General features: G+C 39.4%; 1 protein-coding gene across 1 annotated transcript in view; it reads left to right on the top strand.

Moving 5' to 3' along the window:
* Positions 1-16,908, top strand: part of sntg2 (syntrophin, gamma 2) — a 69,420-nt gene that overhangs the window by 40,616 nt on the left and 11,896 nt on the right. Inside the window, exons 10-14 of the mRNA XM_032500070.1 lie at positions 6,215-6,344; positions 8,063-8,101; positions 9,517-9,633; positions 14,481-14,552; positions 14,845-15,054. Coding sequence (XP_032355961.1) covers positions 6,215-6,344; positions 8,063-8,101; positions 9,517-9,633; positions 14,481-14,552; positions 14,845-15,054 — 568 coding nt within the window. The remainder of the gene's footprint in view (positions 1-6,214; positions 6,345-8,062; positions 8,102-9,516; positions 9,634-14,480; positions 14,553-14,844; positions 15,055-16,908) is intronic.

Genomic DNA, 16,908 nt, shown 5'->3' with positions numbered 1-16,908 from the left:
GGTTCCAGTTGCACAATTAAAAAAATTGCAGCTACATAATGATAAATAAATAATGGAACTCTGCACTGCTGAGTTAATTAGAAATGTTTATTAAACTTTTTTATTGGACACCTCCATTAGTTTTAAGCCCTAGGCAGCTGCCCATGATCAGGAAAAATGCCATACTCGACAGGAGACTGTCCTCCTGTCCATGGCGTAGAAAGGGTGTGGTCCATTACAGCAGTCAAAGCAGCTCCACTTCAAACTGTGGTTACACTTATACTAATGTCATTACAGTACAATAGAATAGAGATGATGGCTAAAAGCAAATGTTGGATCATTATAACATAATGATAGAAATTATGATAATTATACTTATAATAACCGTTATAATAACACTCATCACCATGGATAAATAAGCTGACACACACCACACCATATACTGTAGGTACATTGAAAAACGTAATTTGATGTGATCAATTGATGCACTTTTAAGTCAGTGCAGCAGTGCATTTTATTACTGCACAGAATTCTAAAACAAAACTATTACTGTAAAACTGATATATTCTCTTGTGTTTAAGCCCTAAATAGCAACACTGGTCTCTATTGCTTGAGTCAATTATTCAGTTGTTGAAAAAATAAATCAAAGAAGTACGAAACATTTCACACAAGTGAGCAAAAGCAAGTGTATAAAATTGAATAAAAATAGTATTGAATGATCACAAAACTCACTGTAATTTTATAGAAGATAGATCCATAAAAACCTTAGATTGTAAAATGATGATAAATAAATAAAATCTGATATGAAGTTTGAAACTTGTATATTCACAGTATTACATAGTACATGTTGTATCACTATGTCCACCAACAGTAAAACAGCTGCTCTCCAGTCCACGTCCATGTCTGAGCACTGCTCACATACCTCAGCCAAGTCTTCCTCTTTGCCTCGAGACTTTCTTAGGAAAATCCTGTAAGAGTAATTCTGCCAAATGTTATGTCCAATCAACAGTTCACTGATTAGTGCAGAGTGAAATATTGAAGAAATGTATTGATGGGATTTAGAGTGGGATTCAGTTTATTTACACTAAGCCATATCAACCCAGTGCTGAATCAGAAATAGCCGAGTGCAGTCAATAAGAAGCCCTGGAGGCAGAGAGCACGTCAGTAGAGTTTGCTTTTATAAAACTTGGCTGACAAAGATGCCATACAAGAATTCACAAATACAGATCAGATCGGTGTGGATGTTAACAGGGGTCAAATGCTGAATCTTTGACAAGAGGATCTCAGAGAAACATGCTCAGACTTACGGTTGTATTCCTTTTTTATTTAACCTAGTGCTGTTATGATCTGTGGTCAAAATGCATATCTCATTTTATCAGTGACATCCAAAAGGTGTAATGAAAAAACAATTTGAACTTTAGAACACCGCTGCAAACTACAACTAAAGGTTGTTGTGGCTTTAGATCTGAAACACTGAAATTATTGCCTTCTACGTTTGCCAGAACACAAGTGGATTTTTGCTTTGTCTAGATGACAGATGACAGTTGTGAGTTTAGGGGGCAGAAAGCGGCACAATGGCACGCAACAAAGGCCCCCAGCCAGACGCATGGTTGGCACCTTAACGGCCACTCAGGTTTTTTAAGAAATCATGGATTATGCAGGACATTTTCACACAGTGTGGAACTAGACCTCTGCTGTATAAACATAAATCTATTGCCAAAAGTATAAAGTAAACTGCTCCTTTTATACCTTTTTTTTTTTTAAATTCAGATGTGATGTGTATAGTATTTTTCAGTTAGCAAATTAGTAAAGGAACTTGAATTCTTACTTAGTTTTTGTATTGTTTTTTAAATTAATAGTTAGAATCAGATTTTGTGGACCCTTAGCATTTAAGTTGCTTATTTTGCTGTCAAAAATGGTTATAAAACAGTAAAAGAAAAGTTACAATCTTCAAATCTATTGATCATGACATATTGAAATTAATGTGTGTTCAACAATTTCTCATATGGTTCAAACATAAGTAGGTTTGTTAGTTCAGGCTAAGGGTGAAGCATGGAAACAAATAATGTTGTGTTGTCTCACAGTCAGGGAAGGTTTGGGTTTTTTGTTGAATTATTTTTGCTGTATTGTGTTCTCCAATTGTGTTTTTATTTGTGTTATGTCTCTGCATATAAATGTCTGGTCACACTAGGATTTAAAAATGTGAAATGTTGTGGCGAAATAAACTCCAGTGGATTGTAATGCAAAATTGAGCTGTGCAAATGCTATGCATTGAGTTTAACTTGTGTAATGAGCTAAGTCTTACCGTTTTAACCAATAGCAAGCTGTCTTGACAGTGACTAGGGCTGACAACGCCCACACATTGAATGTGAGACTCAACACAATTGACACTTTCCACACGCTCTCAAAGTCCATTAATAATTAAAAACAATCTTCAACATACAGAAGGTTACGGCCTGATTGCAACTTACTGTGGTGTTGTATTCAACATTATTAATGATGAATCATGTTTCAGATGTCCACCCTGTCTGTTGTCCGGATCATCAGCTGTCCATACTTTCTTTACAAGTCAATGGTTAGAGGACATGGGAGGCTCTATTTTCATGAGTGCGCGGCCAGATTGTTATGTCTGTAAAGCTTTTCTAATTTGAGTTAATAAGCACATTTGCAAGCAGCTGGAATGTTCAAGGACTAAAGGCAGGACCAAAGTCAAGTCCACCTTTGTCGAGTCCAAGGCCAGGACTAGTCGAGACTGAGTCAAGACCAAGTCCAAAGAGATTAGAGTCCAAGACAAGACCGAGTCCAAATGAGACAGAAAAAAAGAATCCTCTTCAAGACGACTAACTTTCTTGTTCATAATTTGTGTTGTGAGACACAATATATCTTCTACTTAAAGATGATACATTATTCTTTGTAAGAATCAAAAAGCAAGTGCACAGTTACACAATATAGGATCAAATTAGGGCATTTTATTTACTTAAAAAAAAAATGGAAATGGTTTCCAGTCTTGAACTTAAGACTTGTCCTGAAGAATTTATAGCAGCTGAATTCTGACATTGTGTCTGTGGCCAAATATGATGCAGCCTGGCGTATTCCAGGCAACCAATCTTAATGCCTGTTCTAGATGGATGTTTATCTAATACCCGTTTACTGAACAAGCGCACTTCATCAATAGTTTTGTTTTTGAAGGAGGAAGTCACTTTAGAACAACAGCATATAGTGCTGGACTCGGTCGAGACCAGCTAGAACATTTGGCGAGTCCAAGGCAACATGTAGCTGAAAGTGAAAAGGCCGAGAACAGACCTTGTTTCCTTCATTGGCACAGATTCTCCTGGCAACACTGAGGTGTCAGACCAGGTCCACAGTTTGACAGTGAGGTATTCTCTGCCTTTTGTTTAGGCTGTCAAAACGGATATATTTGAAAGGGAAGAAAAGGTGCAAACGAATAGTTTATGAAAAAGCATGCATTTTGCATACAGTAGTAGCCATCGGTTAAATTAAAATATATTAAAATATTATGATGTGAGACTTTGATTATCCAGTCCTCAGTCTTACTTTCAGCTTTGTTACTAGTTTGATCTGTATCATCAAGTTCTCTTGGTAGAAATTCAAAAGTAAACCTGTTTTTGTCATTAATTATGCTGAAAAAGAAATGCCCCGAAGCATGCCTATTCTCCGCCTCACTAATCAGTAGACATGGCACATTTTCTCTCTCATTGCCATGCACACTATAACTAACAGTCAAATTCCATCCAAAATCACTTATACCCCCCATATATTCATGTGTCACCCTGCATGTTGACTAGGTGATGTGTTACTGGTCTGCCTCGATGGATTTATTACTGCATAATCAGCAGGCATAGTTTGGTGGCGCTATAGATGGATGAAAGAATCTCACTAGATCCCATCTCTGTGAGGATTTTAGTCCTGATGATGGTGAAAGAACTTAAAGGCCCCATGACATGGTGCTCTTTGGATGCCTTTAAATAGACCTTAGTGGCCTCCTAATACTGTATCTGAAGTATCTTTCCCAAAATGAAGCCTTGTTTTAAAATTACAGCCACTAGAGCCAGTCCCACAATGAGCTTTCCTTCCTTTCTTTTCCTGGTGCCATTTCTGAGTCTGTAGCTTTTTGAGGATTATGATTTCATAAGGGGCAAGATTCCAGATCGGCCCATCTGAGCTTTCATTTTCTCAAAGGCAGAGCAGGATACCCAGGGCTCAGTTTACACCTAACACTATTTTAGCCACTGGGGGACCATAGGCAGGCTGGTGGAACGCATATTAATGTTAAAAAAAAAAAAAAAATCACCTTCAAGCAGCTACATCTGACTGGGTTGTGTTCTCCGTACATTGATCCAACAGCTGTATGTCACTTTGATTAATTGCTGCCTTTGGAGCTCTTCAATCATAGTACTTTCATCCCTTCTGACATTGCCCACATTATTGTATGCTCTCAAAGGTGTTTGCATTAATTGAAAGGGATCTTAATGATATTCTGTGTAATGTAATTCCATCCGTTGCTCACTGTATCTCTGCAGTACAGTAAAAGAGATGCTCTATGCTTACAGAGCTTTTTTTTCTTTTCTTTTTTAAGACTACCAAACATACAATTAGAGATGCTTTATAGTCATTCAAATAACAGCACAATGTTAATTTGGGTCAAGCACACTGCCTGACAAAAATAAATTGCACCCTTGTTTAAGCAAAAAATGCCGTTTAAGTCCAGTGAAAATCACCCCTGGAGAGTCGCTGGGTCAGTACACAGGCAGCGGAACACACGATTTTAACAAGCCCATTGCAGATACAGTATAAAAAGACATGCTCACTAGAGGATTTGTTAGGAAGGCTGACTTTGTAACAGCTAACCTTGAGGTGTGTGTGTATGACTCTCTCTCTCTCTCTCTCTCTCTCTCTCTCTCTCTCTCTCTCTCTCTCTCTCTCTCTCTCTCTCTCTCTCTCTCTCTCTCTCTCTCTCTCTCTCTCTCTCTCTCTCTCTCGAACTGTTTGGGAGCTGTCTTAGAGGATTTCCCTCTTCATGCTGTGCATTCGATGCCTCCTGTTGTTTCTGTGTTTATCAGCCTTCACTTCATAAACCTGCACAACATCCCCCTGCTTTTTATGTGCACTAGCATAATGTTCAACATACCTATGCAAATTATTCCTGATGTTGCCAAATCTGGGATTGCTTAACCATCACATAAAGTTGTCCATGTTACATAGTGACAACTATCTCTGAGTCTAAATGTATTGGCAGCCTGTCAGTGCACTGAAATGAAATGTCAAAAAGTTTACTATTATATAAAAAATTATATTTTGCTAAGGAGTGCAATCTCTCTTTAGACGATGATGATCAGCACCCCATCTACTGGGATCTTGCTTTTGTCAGAAAAGCACTGCACTTAACCTCACGGCATGCCAAGGAGAGATCAGAATTAAAAATTGTACCCAAATTATGCCAAATTTAAAATAACTTACATTGTAAAATAATCCTCATTTCTTCTTAAAATGGAACTGCAAGGTGCATAATTTTGACTATCTCTTGCCAATTTAGAGATGTTATAACGGTTTTTTTCTTGGGTTCTGTTAAGTTCTTTTAGTAGATTTGTCAGGGTTTTGCAGGCCAAAATCTGGCCTCCAAGGCAACTAGTAGAACCTCTAGGAAGTTATTGCTCTCAGCTAAGCTAAATGCCCCGTAAAACTGCTGAATTACCTTTTTACACTTTGGTTTTTGTATGGATGAAACAGTCAAGCTATGAGATGTTAATATGTGGGCTTTAGAAGTGCTGGTGGTGGTTAGTTGGTTTTATTATATTTGGGCAGATCTGGGCTAACTATCTCCCCCCGTTTCCAGTCGTTGTGCTAAGCTATGCTAACTGGCTACTGTACATTTATCATACAAGAACGAGCGTGAAATTGATCTCCCATCTAACTTTTAAGCTTTTTCAACTACAGTATATTCATGTGCACTCCCACACTGTTAAAAAAAAATGTTTCCTTATTATTGACTCATGAAGTGCCTCTCCAGAGTATCTTTTGGGAAGACGTTTTATAACTAGGTGTCAAAAGCCTATCAAGCTCATGAAAGGTGTTCCACTGCATGTAATACAGTACAAGTCTTACCGCTTAAAGTTACTTGACAGAAGTAACGAGCAGCTTGAGCTAGACTTTGTGCAAGATGTCTTTCAATCTTCCCCACCCCTCCTGTCTAATTCTGACCTCTATCCTCCTTCAGGTCCAACTGTTTTGAAGTATTCACCTTGGATGGAGCCAGCACCAATATCCTTCAATTTTGCACTGGAGCAGAAAGCACGGACTGGCTCCAAGCAATATCTACAAATATCAATGACTTGACACAGGAGAACGTAAGTCCATCTCTAAACACTGGAGGCTTGCCTGGATCTTCCTGTGAGTCTTTATTGAAAATAAATGTGATTTCTCACCTATTTGTGATGATTTCCAAATGGGTGAGCTTAATTGAACTCTTTTGACATCCTGTAATTTAACCAAGGGAATAATTTCAGTTTAATCACTCCTAACAGTGGGTACGTTTTGTATTGGTTCTTTGAGAGTCAGGTATCTTATCAATCTATCTATTGATTTGTCTATCTTAATCACAATGGGCAGATTATTAGATTATGGTATTACAACATTTCAGATAGTGAATTTCATCCTTTTATCCACTTGTGGCCTTTTTAAAGTCGATAACACCATCTTAATAAAAGCATACAATAAATGTTTGCCCACAGTTATTACATGTATTTTCCCTTGTGATTTTTCACAGCCACAAAGGCAACAGTGCAACGTGGTTTTAATAGACCATTCCTGTCAAGCACTCATTGAGTCACAGTGGCACCTCTCCCACTCTGCTGACACAAAAAAGTGTTTCTCTCATGCCTAATTAATGACTGCAAAGCAGTCATTCTGCATGTGCCGCTCAAACTCATTTCCTCCTATTTCACTTTGATTATCACAGTGATGATGTGATTCATTTTTGGTAAGGATGAAGACGTACTATATGCCTGTGCTCGTCGATTGCACAGCTGCCTTTTTTAAAAAGTGTGATTAATTCATGCCTGCATCACCTAATTACGGATGTAGGGTGTGATTGCTAAATGGCCAATCAGGATGTAATTGTATGCTGGCTTTTGGAGAGAGCGGAACTTTTGTTTTAATGACCTACAACCTTCAAAAAGACTTTGTGAAACCCTTGGGGTCTGTCATGTGCTTTTTCTGTGGATGACTGTCATCTGGCAGGGTGGGGGACTACTTTATGCTGTTTGATGTTCTTTTAGATGGACCAAAGCAGAATGAATTGGACAGCTTTTTAGTACCTAATTATGTAAGGGTTTCATGGGACAATTTTTCATGTGACTTTGTAACTGAGGTGAGGCGATACAGGAGCAGAGATCATGCTGAGCGTGATATGCTGACATAGCAGGGGTCTATTCAGTCTGAAAATGTTTGCGACATTTTTCATCATCATAGCCTCCAAAATACATATTGCAAAAGGTAAACAATGTTTCTAAGACTCTAACTTTATACTTACTTGGAGCCTCAAGGTAGTTTTCGCATTACATTTTTCAAATGTATTGTAAAGCATCTCACACATTTTGAGTCTTTCTGCTGACTGAACCTTTTTAAATGAAAAAACAGCATATATTCATATCCACTTATATGTATACTATATTTTACTGTGTATATATGTTTAGCCACTACATACATAATTTTTTTATGGCACAAACTTTCACATCTAGAAATGAATGTCAGTTGCTATGCTTGTACACAAGTGGTTAGCAAACCTAAAGTCACTGGATAGACAGAATATACATATATGTGTGAATAGTTTACACAAAATTAAAAAAATGTTATATCATCTGTCAAGCTTCTTTAGATCTGCAGATTTATAACAAATGTATATTTAGGTTGTGGTGATGTACAGTATGTGTCATGACTCACTCACGACTATCTTTCAACCATATTCCCAAGAAGTCAGGAGGATATCATTTAATACATATAATTACATATTTAATATTTTTTTGTAAAACTTCATATGTCACGTTTTTTTTTTTTTCTCTTACAGATAAAAATCGTCAACAAATACTGCTCTTCAGATGACCAGGTAGGCTGACAGTAGCCTAACTCGGCATACCAGTCCAACAAAAATCACTGCTGGCAGTTCTAAGGATACCTTTTATTTGGTACTGCTAGTAGAGAAATAGACAGTAAAGGCTTTGGGAGGTCAGAATTAAATCTCTCCTTGAAAGTATCATGGACTTATTGGCTCAATGGCTGAAAGAAAGCGTTTCATATATATCTCCAGATGGAGAGATGTTGTGGAGAGCCTTGTTCAAACTTTCCATTCCCAGCCTGCACAGCCTTCTTTGCAGGAAATGTTATACAGGTGTACATTTTTGTATTTTCTGCATACAGTTGCAGCTGTCATGGCAGCTCCGAGTGTATCCATCGGCAATGAACAGCTTATAAACAATTTTGGAACACCTAAAGCCGATTTAAGCTTCTGCGTTAAATTGACACTGTGGGTATGTACGTGGAGATACCAACCCCACGCTGTAGCCTGATGCACACCTCAGGCTAAAATAATGTAACTATATGTTGCGGCTGCTTTTTGCGGATGATGTGGTCCTGATGGCATTGTCGGCCTTCAGCACTCACTGGATCTGTTCTCAGCTGAGGGTGAAGCTGCTGGGATGAGGATCCGCATCTCTAAATCTGAGGCCATGGTTCTCCCGCTGCTCCTTTGCATCGAAAGGATCCAGTTAAGGTGGTTCAGGCATCTGGTAAGGACGCCTCCTGGGTGCCTCCCTTGGGAGGTGTTTCAGGCACGGCCAGCTAGGAGGGGGCCTCGGGGAAGACGAGGGATTATATCTCCGCCCTGGCCTAGAAACGCCTCGGGATCCCCCATTAGGAGCTGGTTAATGTGGCTCGGTAAAGGGAAGTTTGGGGTACGCTAATCCATGCATACAAACATGCTGGCCCTGCTATTCTCTTAAGAGATTCTAATAGATTGACGCACACACCAACGCACAAGTATAAACTAACATAGGCTACGGCGAAAACTGCATGGAGCCTCGGCAGAACCTTAATTTAGCCTTTAGTCAGTCAGATGGTCAGGAAGGAGTCAGGACCAGCATGTGGGAATTGATGTGCATTATTCATCACAAGATGTAGTGTAGATGGAGTGTAGCAGATGAAGCAGCACAGCACATACAGCACAAATATGCTGCTAAGAGGAAAGCAGAGAAACATCCCAAGTCAATCTGAGGTAGATACAAGGTTAACTGTTGCATTTCAGCTGAGACTGCAACACCACTTTACAGTGCGGTATCTGTTAGATGTTTCCTGTAAAAGATGTCTCACTGTAATTCTTTAACTCGTTTGATTGTTCACATTTTCCTGTTCTGCTCTGTCTGGCCTGTTGATTGACCATGTACAGATGTCTATTGTGTGTATTTTTTTTTTTTTTACAGTTCTCTAAAATAGTAAACATGTCAATGTCATCCTCCATCTCTGCAGATTGTTCACATGGGCTGGGCATGTGAAAGCCCAGAGGGAAGTGCTGCTGGTAGAACCTCAACCTTCAAGTTCCTGGCACTGAGAGGACCATATTTTCATATCTTCAGAAGCCCCCCGGTAACTAAGTTTTATTTGAAAGTTGATTAACTTTTATTTTTTTCTTTCAGATCGGATTTTAAGCTCATTTGAAAAGGTTTTGTTCAAAATTGGAAGCTAATGACAAAATTAGACTTTAACAGGTGCAAATGATTAAAACTGGGAATTCAGCTTAGCATAAGAATGTGTTCAGGGCCTTTTGAAATTGTTTTTGAACGTAACAAGTGTGATGATTTTATGCTGCTGTTCACTGGTGTGTGATTGTCCCCCACTGTGCTGTATGGTCTGTGTTGTTGAAGCAAGTTGGCAGCATCTGTAAAATACTGGATGCTTCGGTTATCATTGAATAAGAGAAGACAGGCATGCAGTAACTGGTGCTGAATTTATATTTGTTGTGATCATGGCTGACTGTTATGTGACAGTGAAACAAGGTTCAGTGTTTTAATTTTTACAATAGGATGATGATTAGATCTGTCAACATGTATCCCAGTGGATGCATTGAATTGCTAGTTAAGCAAGAGGTGTAAGTATTAAAGGCCCCTAGCACATTGTGTTTTTTTTTTCCCAGCGATACTTTACAACAGTTTGGAAATTAATTGATAAGTAGTATTAGCTGAACCAGTGTTTAGTTGTACAGACCCTGCTAGCTCACGGCCCTCTCTTCCGGATTTACAGCCCCCTCTCTTGGCTTAAAATAACTCACCATTTTCAGCTAGCGCTGAAAAGGCTACCTCCGGTAACGTTAGCAGATAGCAAGGTTAGCATTGCTGCGTTTGCCAGAACCAGTCGCTATCACTATTCTGGCTGTGTCCCAATTGTTTTTGCAAGTAAGTAAACAACTCAAGTACAGCTATATAATTCAACGTGAGTACACAAATGTTGAAATGACATTTGTGTAGCCATGATAAATTAGCCTGAAGCTAATGCTTTCCTGTTCAGGAGGAAAATAACCAACTCTGCGTCCCTTTGGGCTCTTAACTTTCTCAATCTTTTATATACATCTCCAATATTTACCTGGGGTTTGTTACGTCTCTGGTTACGCAACTGTTAGAAACATGCCGTTTTGCTTTTTTTGGGGTTGGGTAGAATCTATCTCCGTTGATCCTGTTGACACATGATGACGATAGAGAAGCAACCAAGCAGCTTCTTGTTTACATTCAACATTAGTGGCCACCGAAACGCATAGACAGTACAAAAAAATATAGTATTGGAAAAGCACAGCACCCCGGTGAGTCATTTGAACTACGCCCAATGGTCACGCCTCTTGTGCAGAGAAAATACAGAGCAGACTCCGCAGACCAAAGCTCAATCTCAAATCTATTGAGCTTGACTTGGTCTGGTGATAGCCAGGCTAATCTCCACTGACAGCAACTTTAAGTAATAAGTCCTTTTTGGGTTAACTTGTCAGAAGACCCCTAAGACTTAGCATGTTACTGATATTAAATCTGCATTGTTAAATATGAATGAACATATCAAATGTGAAATGAACCTAAACTTTACTGTACAATTTATAGGGGTGTTCCAGACTAAGAATTAATATTGTCAACCTGATTGGTAAAGTCTTGCCTACTGTTGAATCAGCGAAAGCCGTGGGCTGAGTCATTATATTTTCGGTTTGTCTATCCGTCCTTCTAATTTTCAAGATTGCGACAAATTTGGCACAAACATCCACTTGGGCTTAAGGATGAATTGATTTGATTTTGGAGGTCAAAGGTCAAGGTCACGATGAGTGCCAAAAACTTATTTTAGGCCATAACTCAAAGAACTCATACCCAAATTACAACATTTCACACAAATGTCTAATAGGAAAAAATAAAGTGATAACATTTTAAATCCAAAAGGTCAACTTCACTGTAAAATCATAATGTTTTGCATAAATGCTTTTCTTGCTATTATTCAACTACATACTGTACCTCAGGAACAGAAGGGGGAGATGATTGGTTCGATTCAGAAACCAACAAAAAAATCACTCAATACCATTTTATTAAATTGCTTACAAGTCTCCAGGGTTTTTTGTGCATAGAGATGTTCAACATTCAAAATGTCTATTTTCAGCAGCCAGCCTCCCTCTCATCCAATGCTGATATATTTTACACATGCTGGTTCTGTTGTTGTGCAGTGTTTTGGAGAGACGAGTGTGAAATGCTTGCTAGTTTAAGGGAATAGTAAGACATTTTGTAAAATATTCTTATTTGTTTTCTTGCTGAGAGAAGAATGATAGCACTCTTATTTCTGCACTGTTAATATAAAGGCCCTGCTTAGGATGGATAGCTTAGTTAAGCAAAACTGGGCAAAGTTACATACGGCAGTCTCTGCTGGTTGCCTGGCAACCTCACGGGGACAAAAAAAAACGAAGCTATTGTGCACGGCCCAAAAAAATTGTCAGGGACATCATCTCCCATAAAACCATAAGTTGAGGGGTTTTGTTGCACTTCAGTTTTCTTATGGATGAAACTAACTATATGAGTTCCAGTATTGTGCTAAGCTAACTGGCTGCTGGCTGTAGCTTCATATCAACCATACAGATACGGGCGGCTGTGGCTCAGTGGTAGAGCGGTTGCCTGCCAACCGGAAGGTTGGTGGTTTGATCCCCGCCCCTGCAGTCATTGTCGAAGTGTCCTTGGGCAAGACACTGAACCCCGAGTTGCCCCCGGTGCTGCGCATCGGAGTGTGAATGTGTGTGAATGTTTATCTGATGAGCAGGTGGCACCTTGTACGGCAGCCCCGGCCACAGTGTATGAATGTGTGTGAATGGTGAATGTTTCCTGTAGATGTAAAAGCGCTTTGAGCAGTTGTTAAGACTGGAAAAGCGCTATATAAATACAGCACATTTACAGATATGAGCGTTGTTTTAAACTTATTTCACTCACAGCAAGAAAGACATTTCTCAAAATGTCAAACCTTTCTTAAAGATGGGCCCCTCATGGGTTCTGTGAAACAGAGTGTTGCTGTTTCTCAGCCAGCAGTCCATTTTCCTTTTTTGGAGAATTCTGCCAATCCATCCCATTGACACTGGCCTCTTTGGAGGAAAAGAAGTGCTTTTTCTCAGCAGGATAACGTGAATGCTTGATGCAACTTTTGTTTCTAACTCCAACTGTTGGTTCAGTGGCAGACTCTCAAACTGAGTTTACTGATAACATCAAACAGGCCAGTTTGGAGGCAGGCTGCCTTTCGTTCTGCATGGCGCATCGCCACAGCAAAGAGAAAACTACCGATGTTTTAACAGCATTGTGGGTGGTGCCTGTGTATTCTTTTATCAATGTTCTGTACAAAAGTTTCCAAAGTCTTGTTGGATTTAAATGTGCATGTGTTAAAAAATCTTACTTATGTGAATACTTAGTTGTACGTAAACTGTCTATTGCTCTTTCTCTTTTAACATCTCTTCAAAGACACATGTTAACATAAGGGAATGTTCTTAAAGGAGTAATATATGGTACAAAAGTTGTCTACATGCTGCAGGAAATGTTTCTGATTTCTCTTTTAAACTGAACATGCCACAGGCAATGAATGTTTTTTTTCCAGATGCAGAGACTGTGAAGTTGGTAGGGAGAGCAGCAGTAAAATATGGAACTGCAGAGCAGTTGTTTCACTTGACACAGATCAATCAAACGGGACTAACAAATCATGTTGACGAGTTGTTAGTGAGAGAAGTCATTATCCATTATTCTAATGGGTTGCATTCAACATAATGGATGCATGGTTCCATGAACAAAAGCATTATGCAGCTGGTGGGTTGCGTAATGCCAGAACTGTCCACCAGCTTTTGTTGAAATACGGCATTAGCCAATATCCCTGAGGTAGAGAGGACTTGAATATGTAAAAGGATAGCATAAGTGCATGTTGTTTAAATGACACAAGCCCTGAAAAAAACAAAATGGTCTGAGTGGCCTCTTGTCGGTCTTGGTTAGTATCCGTGCTATGTAAAAGGGAAAGTGCTCATTGTAGCATTCTGCAAACTTTTAGCATTTGTTTTAACCTAGAGATGTTTGAAACACCACACTAATGATTTATTTTCATCACAGTTAGATATGGTTATTGGATCTGGTCTGTGACCCTGGGTTTGCAAAGGGTAACTTAAGTACTGTGAAAGCTATATCTCTCGTTGAGCATTCTATTAACCTGTCTTTCTAAAAATGTGAAATGTGTTCCCTGGGCTAACCCGCCAATGAGTATTTATTACGGCACATAGAAGTTGAACATTGGTTACCCCGGCAAAGTTGAACAGCAATCATTCTGTTTGCATATTTTAGTTTAAATCCATTATGTCTGTATATAGTAATTCTATTGTAATTCTTCCAACTTTTTAGCTGTAATTTCTGCATTCTAAAAAATAAAAACACTCCTCCCGTGCTCTTCCTACTGCAAAATGTCTGCTGGATTCTTGATTATTTTACAAATTCCAATGTGATTTTAAATGATTGATGATTTGATTTTCTTCCATCTAATATAAAACCTGGATTTACATGTCTCTCTACAGTAAAAATTATGTGATGTGGGATCTTTAAATAAGTTGTCACTACAATAGTACTTTGTATCTATACTTTTAAAGATGTATACTTTTATTACTTAACTACCTGTTTTTGATGTGCTATATGTGCTGATTTTACTGTAAAATGTCTGAGTACCATGTAAAGCACTGTATAAATAAAATGTGTTATTATGTTTGATTGAATATACCTGCGCAAATGGCAACAGGATACATCCATTTTGTTACCCGACACTGGCATTCATCCAGGCATTCACACAGCCAATCTACCTGCAGAGCTTTCATTTGCATTTAGTATTTGAAGGTGCTTCTAACAAGTGCAAAACAGCTTGTTTTCATATGCTGCCTCTCCATCTCACATTCCTTGATGTTTGTTTCTTAGATCAGTGCTGCTGACTGGGGACAAGCTGAAACAACATATAACCTCTATGAGGTTCTTTTCAAGGTCCACAAGGTATGTTAATGGCAGTGTGCTGTGATGTGCATCAGAGATGATAAACATTTTGATTTTTATCTTTGTATAGATGGTTGCTTTTAATCACATAGAAGAGTGTTTCAGCGAGTCTCTCTTGACCTAATGTGATATTCCTGCTCCACAAACAAGGGAATGTAAACAGTGAAGGTTCCTTTGCTTAACCTGAGAATAAAGGAATTTACTAACCCCCCCCCCTTAATTATGCATTAAAAAAAGTAAAGCGAAAGCAAAAAGAAATTTCCCAACATGTTATAATTAAAATGTGTCACAGCTGTGGATGGCGGAGGACTGCTGGCTCCAGGCGAGGCTCTACTTGGGGCTTGAACATTCTCCTGAACAGCAAGACAATGAGTCTTTGTGCTTCAGTATTCTGGTCGGCCACGGCCAGAGCCACACCTTCAGGGTAGAACTGGCCACGGACCTGGCTATCTGGGAGAAGTCCTTCCAACGAGCGGTCTTCTTGGAGGTGCAGCGAATACGAGTGAGTATTTCCATTTATAATGTGGCAGATTCTTCTATTGCTAAACTTAAGAGACAATCTGTTTTAGATATCTGTTTTTAAAATTTGCTTACTGAATTATGGTAAACTTCACCCTATCTTGCTAGGGTCCAGATCTTTGTACTCATCTTCCAACAGCTGGTTTCTTGATCAGGCTTTAAGGTTCTTAATTACTTATTTGCACAACAAAAACATAGTCGTTTTGTAATGAGAACGTTAGGCCTCAGGGACATCCAACATCACACGTGATGGAGATGGTGGGGTGAGTCCAGGTCAGAGCCTCGCTGATGGGAACCCCGAGGAACCTGAAACTGCTGACTCTCTTTACTGTAGTCCAGTTGATGGAGATGGGGGTGTGTCTCTGTTGCTCCTTAAAGTCTAAAATTGGCTCCTTTTGTTTAGGTTACATTAAGATGGAAGTTGTCGTCTTGGCACTAAAGATGTCAGGGCTCTGACCTCCTCTCTGTAGGCCGTCTCGTCGCTGTAGGTGATCAGGACGATGACGGATGTGTTGTCAGCAAACTTTATGATGGTTTTGGAGCCGTGTGTGGCCATGTAGTCATGCGTGAAAAGGGAGTACAGAAGAGCTCTGAGGATACAGCCCCGGTGTTTGAGTGTCAGGGTGCAGGATGAGGCGGAACCAATCCCCACTGCATGGGGCCCTCCCGTCAGGATCCAATCACAGATTGTAGTGATGATGAGCTCGGTGACGAGCTTGGAGGGCACAATGGTGTCGAATGCTGAACTATAGTCTATGAACAACATTATCGCATGTGTGTTCATCTGTTCTGTTGGAAGAGGGCAGTGTAGACGGCGAGGGAGATGTCGTCACTTGATTTATTAGGCCTGTATGCAAACTGTAGTGAATAAAGGTTTTGACTAACTGCTCAAAGCAGTTGGGTGCTTCTGGGCGGTAGTCATTCAGGCGTAGGGCTTTTGTCTTTTTGGGGACAGGTACAATGGTAGTCTTCTTGAAACATGTGCAGACTACCAACTGGAGAAGTGAGAGGTTGAAAATGTCTGTGAAAACATCAAGCAGTTGATCTGCACACACCGTGAGAGCTCAGCCAGGGATGCCATCGGGCCAGGCGCCTTTTGTGTTTTATTCTTCTAGTGTTTTATCACACCTGCTGTTTTTCTTTCATTAATGTCCCTGCCCAGCTCCTAGGCTGCAACAAAAACGGGGAGAACACAAGGGTAGCCTGCCAAACAAATGTATTTATTATAAACAGACCAATTAATAATTACCATAAGAAACATAACCTAAACACCAGCACTAAATAAGGAAGAGACCCCAGAACACAGAAAACAGGGACAGCTAATGGCAGGGAGGCTGGGGTCATCACATTACAGATATTGACACACTGTACTGAAAATAAATATTAACCATGACAATTATTTGTAAAAACTGTTCCTGGCTCACCCCTGTGCTGTAACTTGACTACTTCTATTTAATGACCTTCGGCTAACTTTGAGCTCTGTGATGCCGCTGATGTGTGTTGTCCTTTAGCCTTATGCTGGCCAGTACCCTATTATATCACAAATTGACTAAAAAATACAATTATCTACTGTAACTCCTAATTTCAACACAAGTTGATTGATTGATTACATATATACGAAAAAGCAGATTAGATTGTGAAGAAAAAAAATATAGCTAACAAACCAACCATAACGTAAACATTTCAGTTCTTTCTTTCTGAATGATAGTGTTGCATACACTGTAGATAACAACTGGAAGTGTAAAATATTTTTCGGAACAGTATTACCTATTCCTAATAACATTTCTAATCAGTACTGTCCTTGCCTACCAATTTAATGCTTCATCAGTGAGAAGTG

The sequence above is a fragment of the Etheostoma spectabile genome, chromosome 20 (assembly GCF_008692095.1).
Source record: "Etheostoma spectabile isolate EspeVRDwgs_2016 chromosome 20, UIUC_Espe_1.0, whole genome shotgun sequence".
Taxonomy (NCBI): domain Eukaryota; kingdom Metazoa; phylum Chordata; class Actinopteri; order Perciformes; family Percidae; genus Etheostoma; species Etheostoma spectabile.
This window is presented reverse-complemented; position numbering and strand designations above follow the sequence as displayed.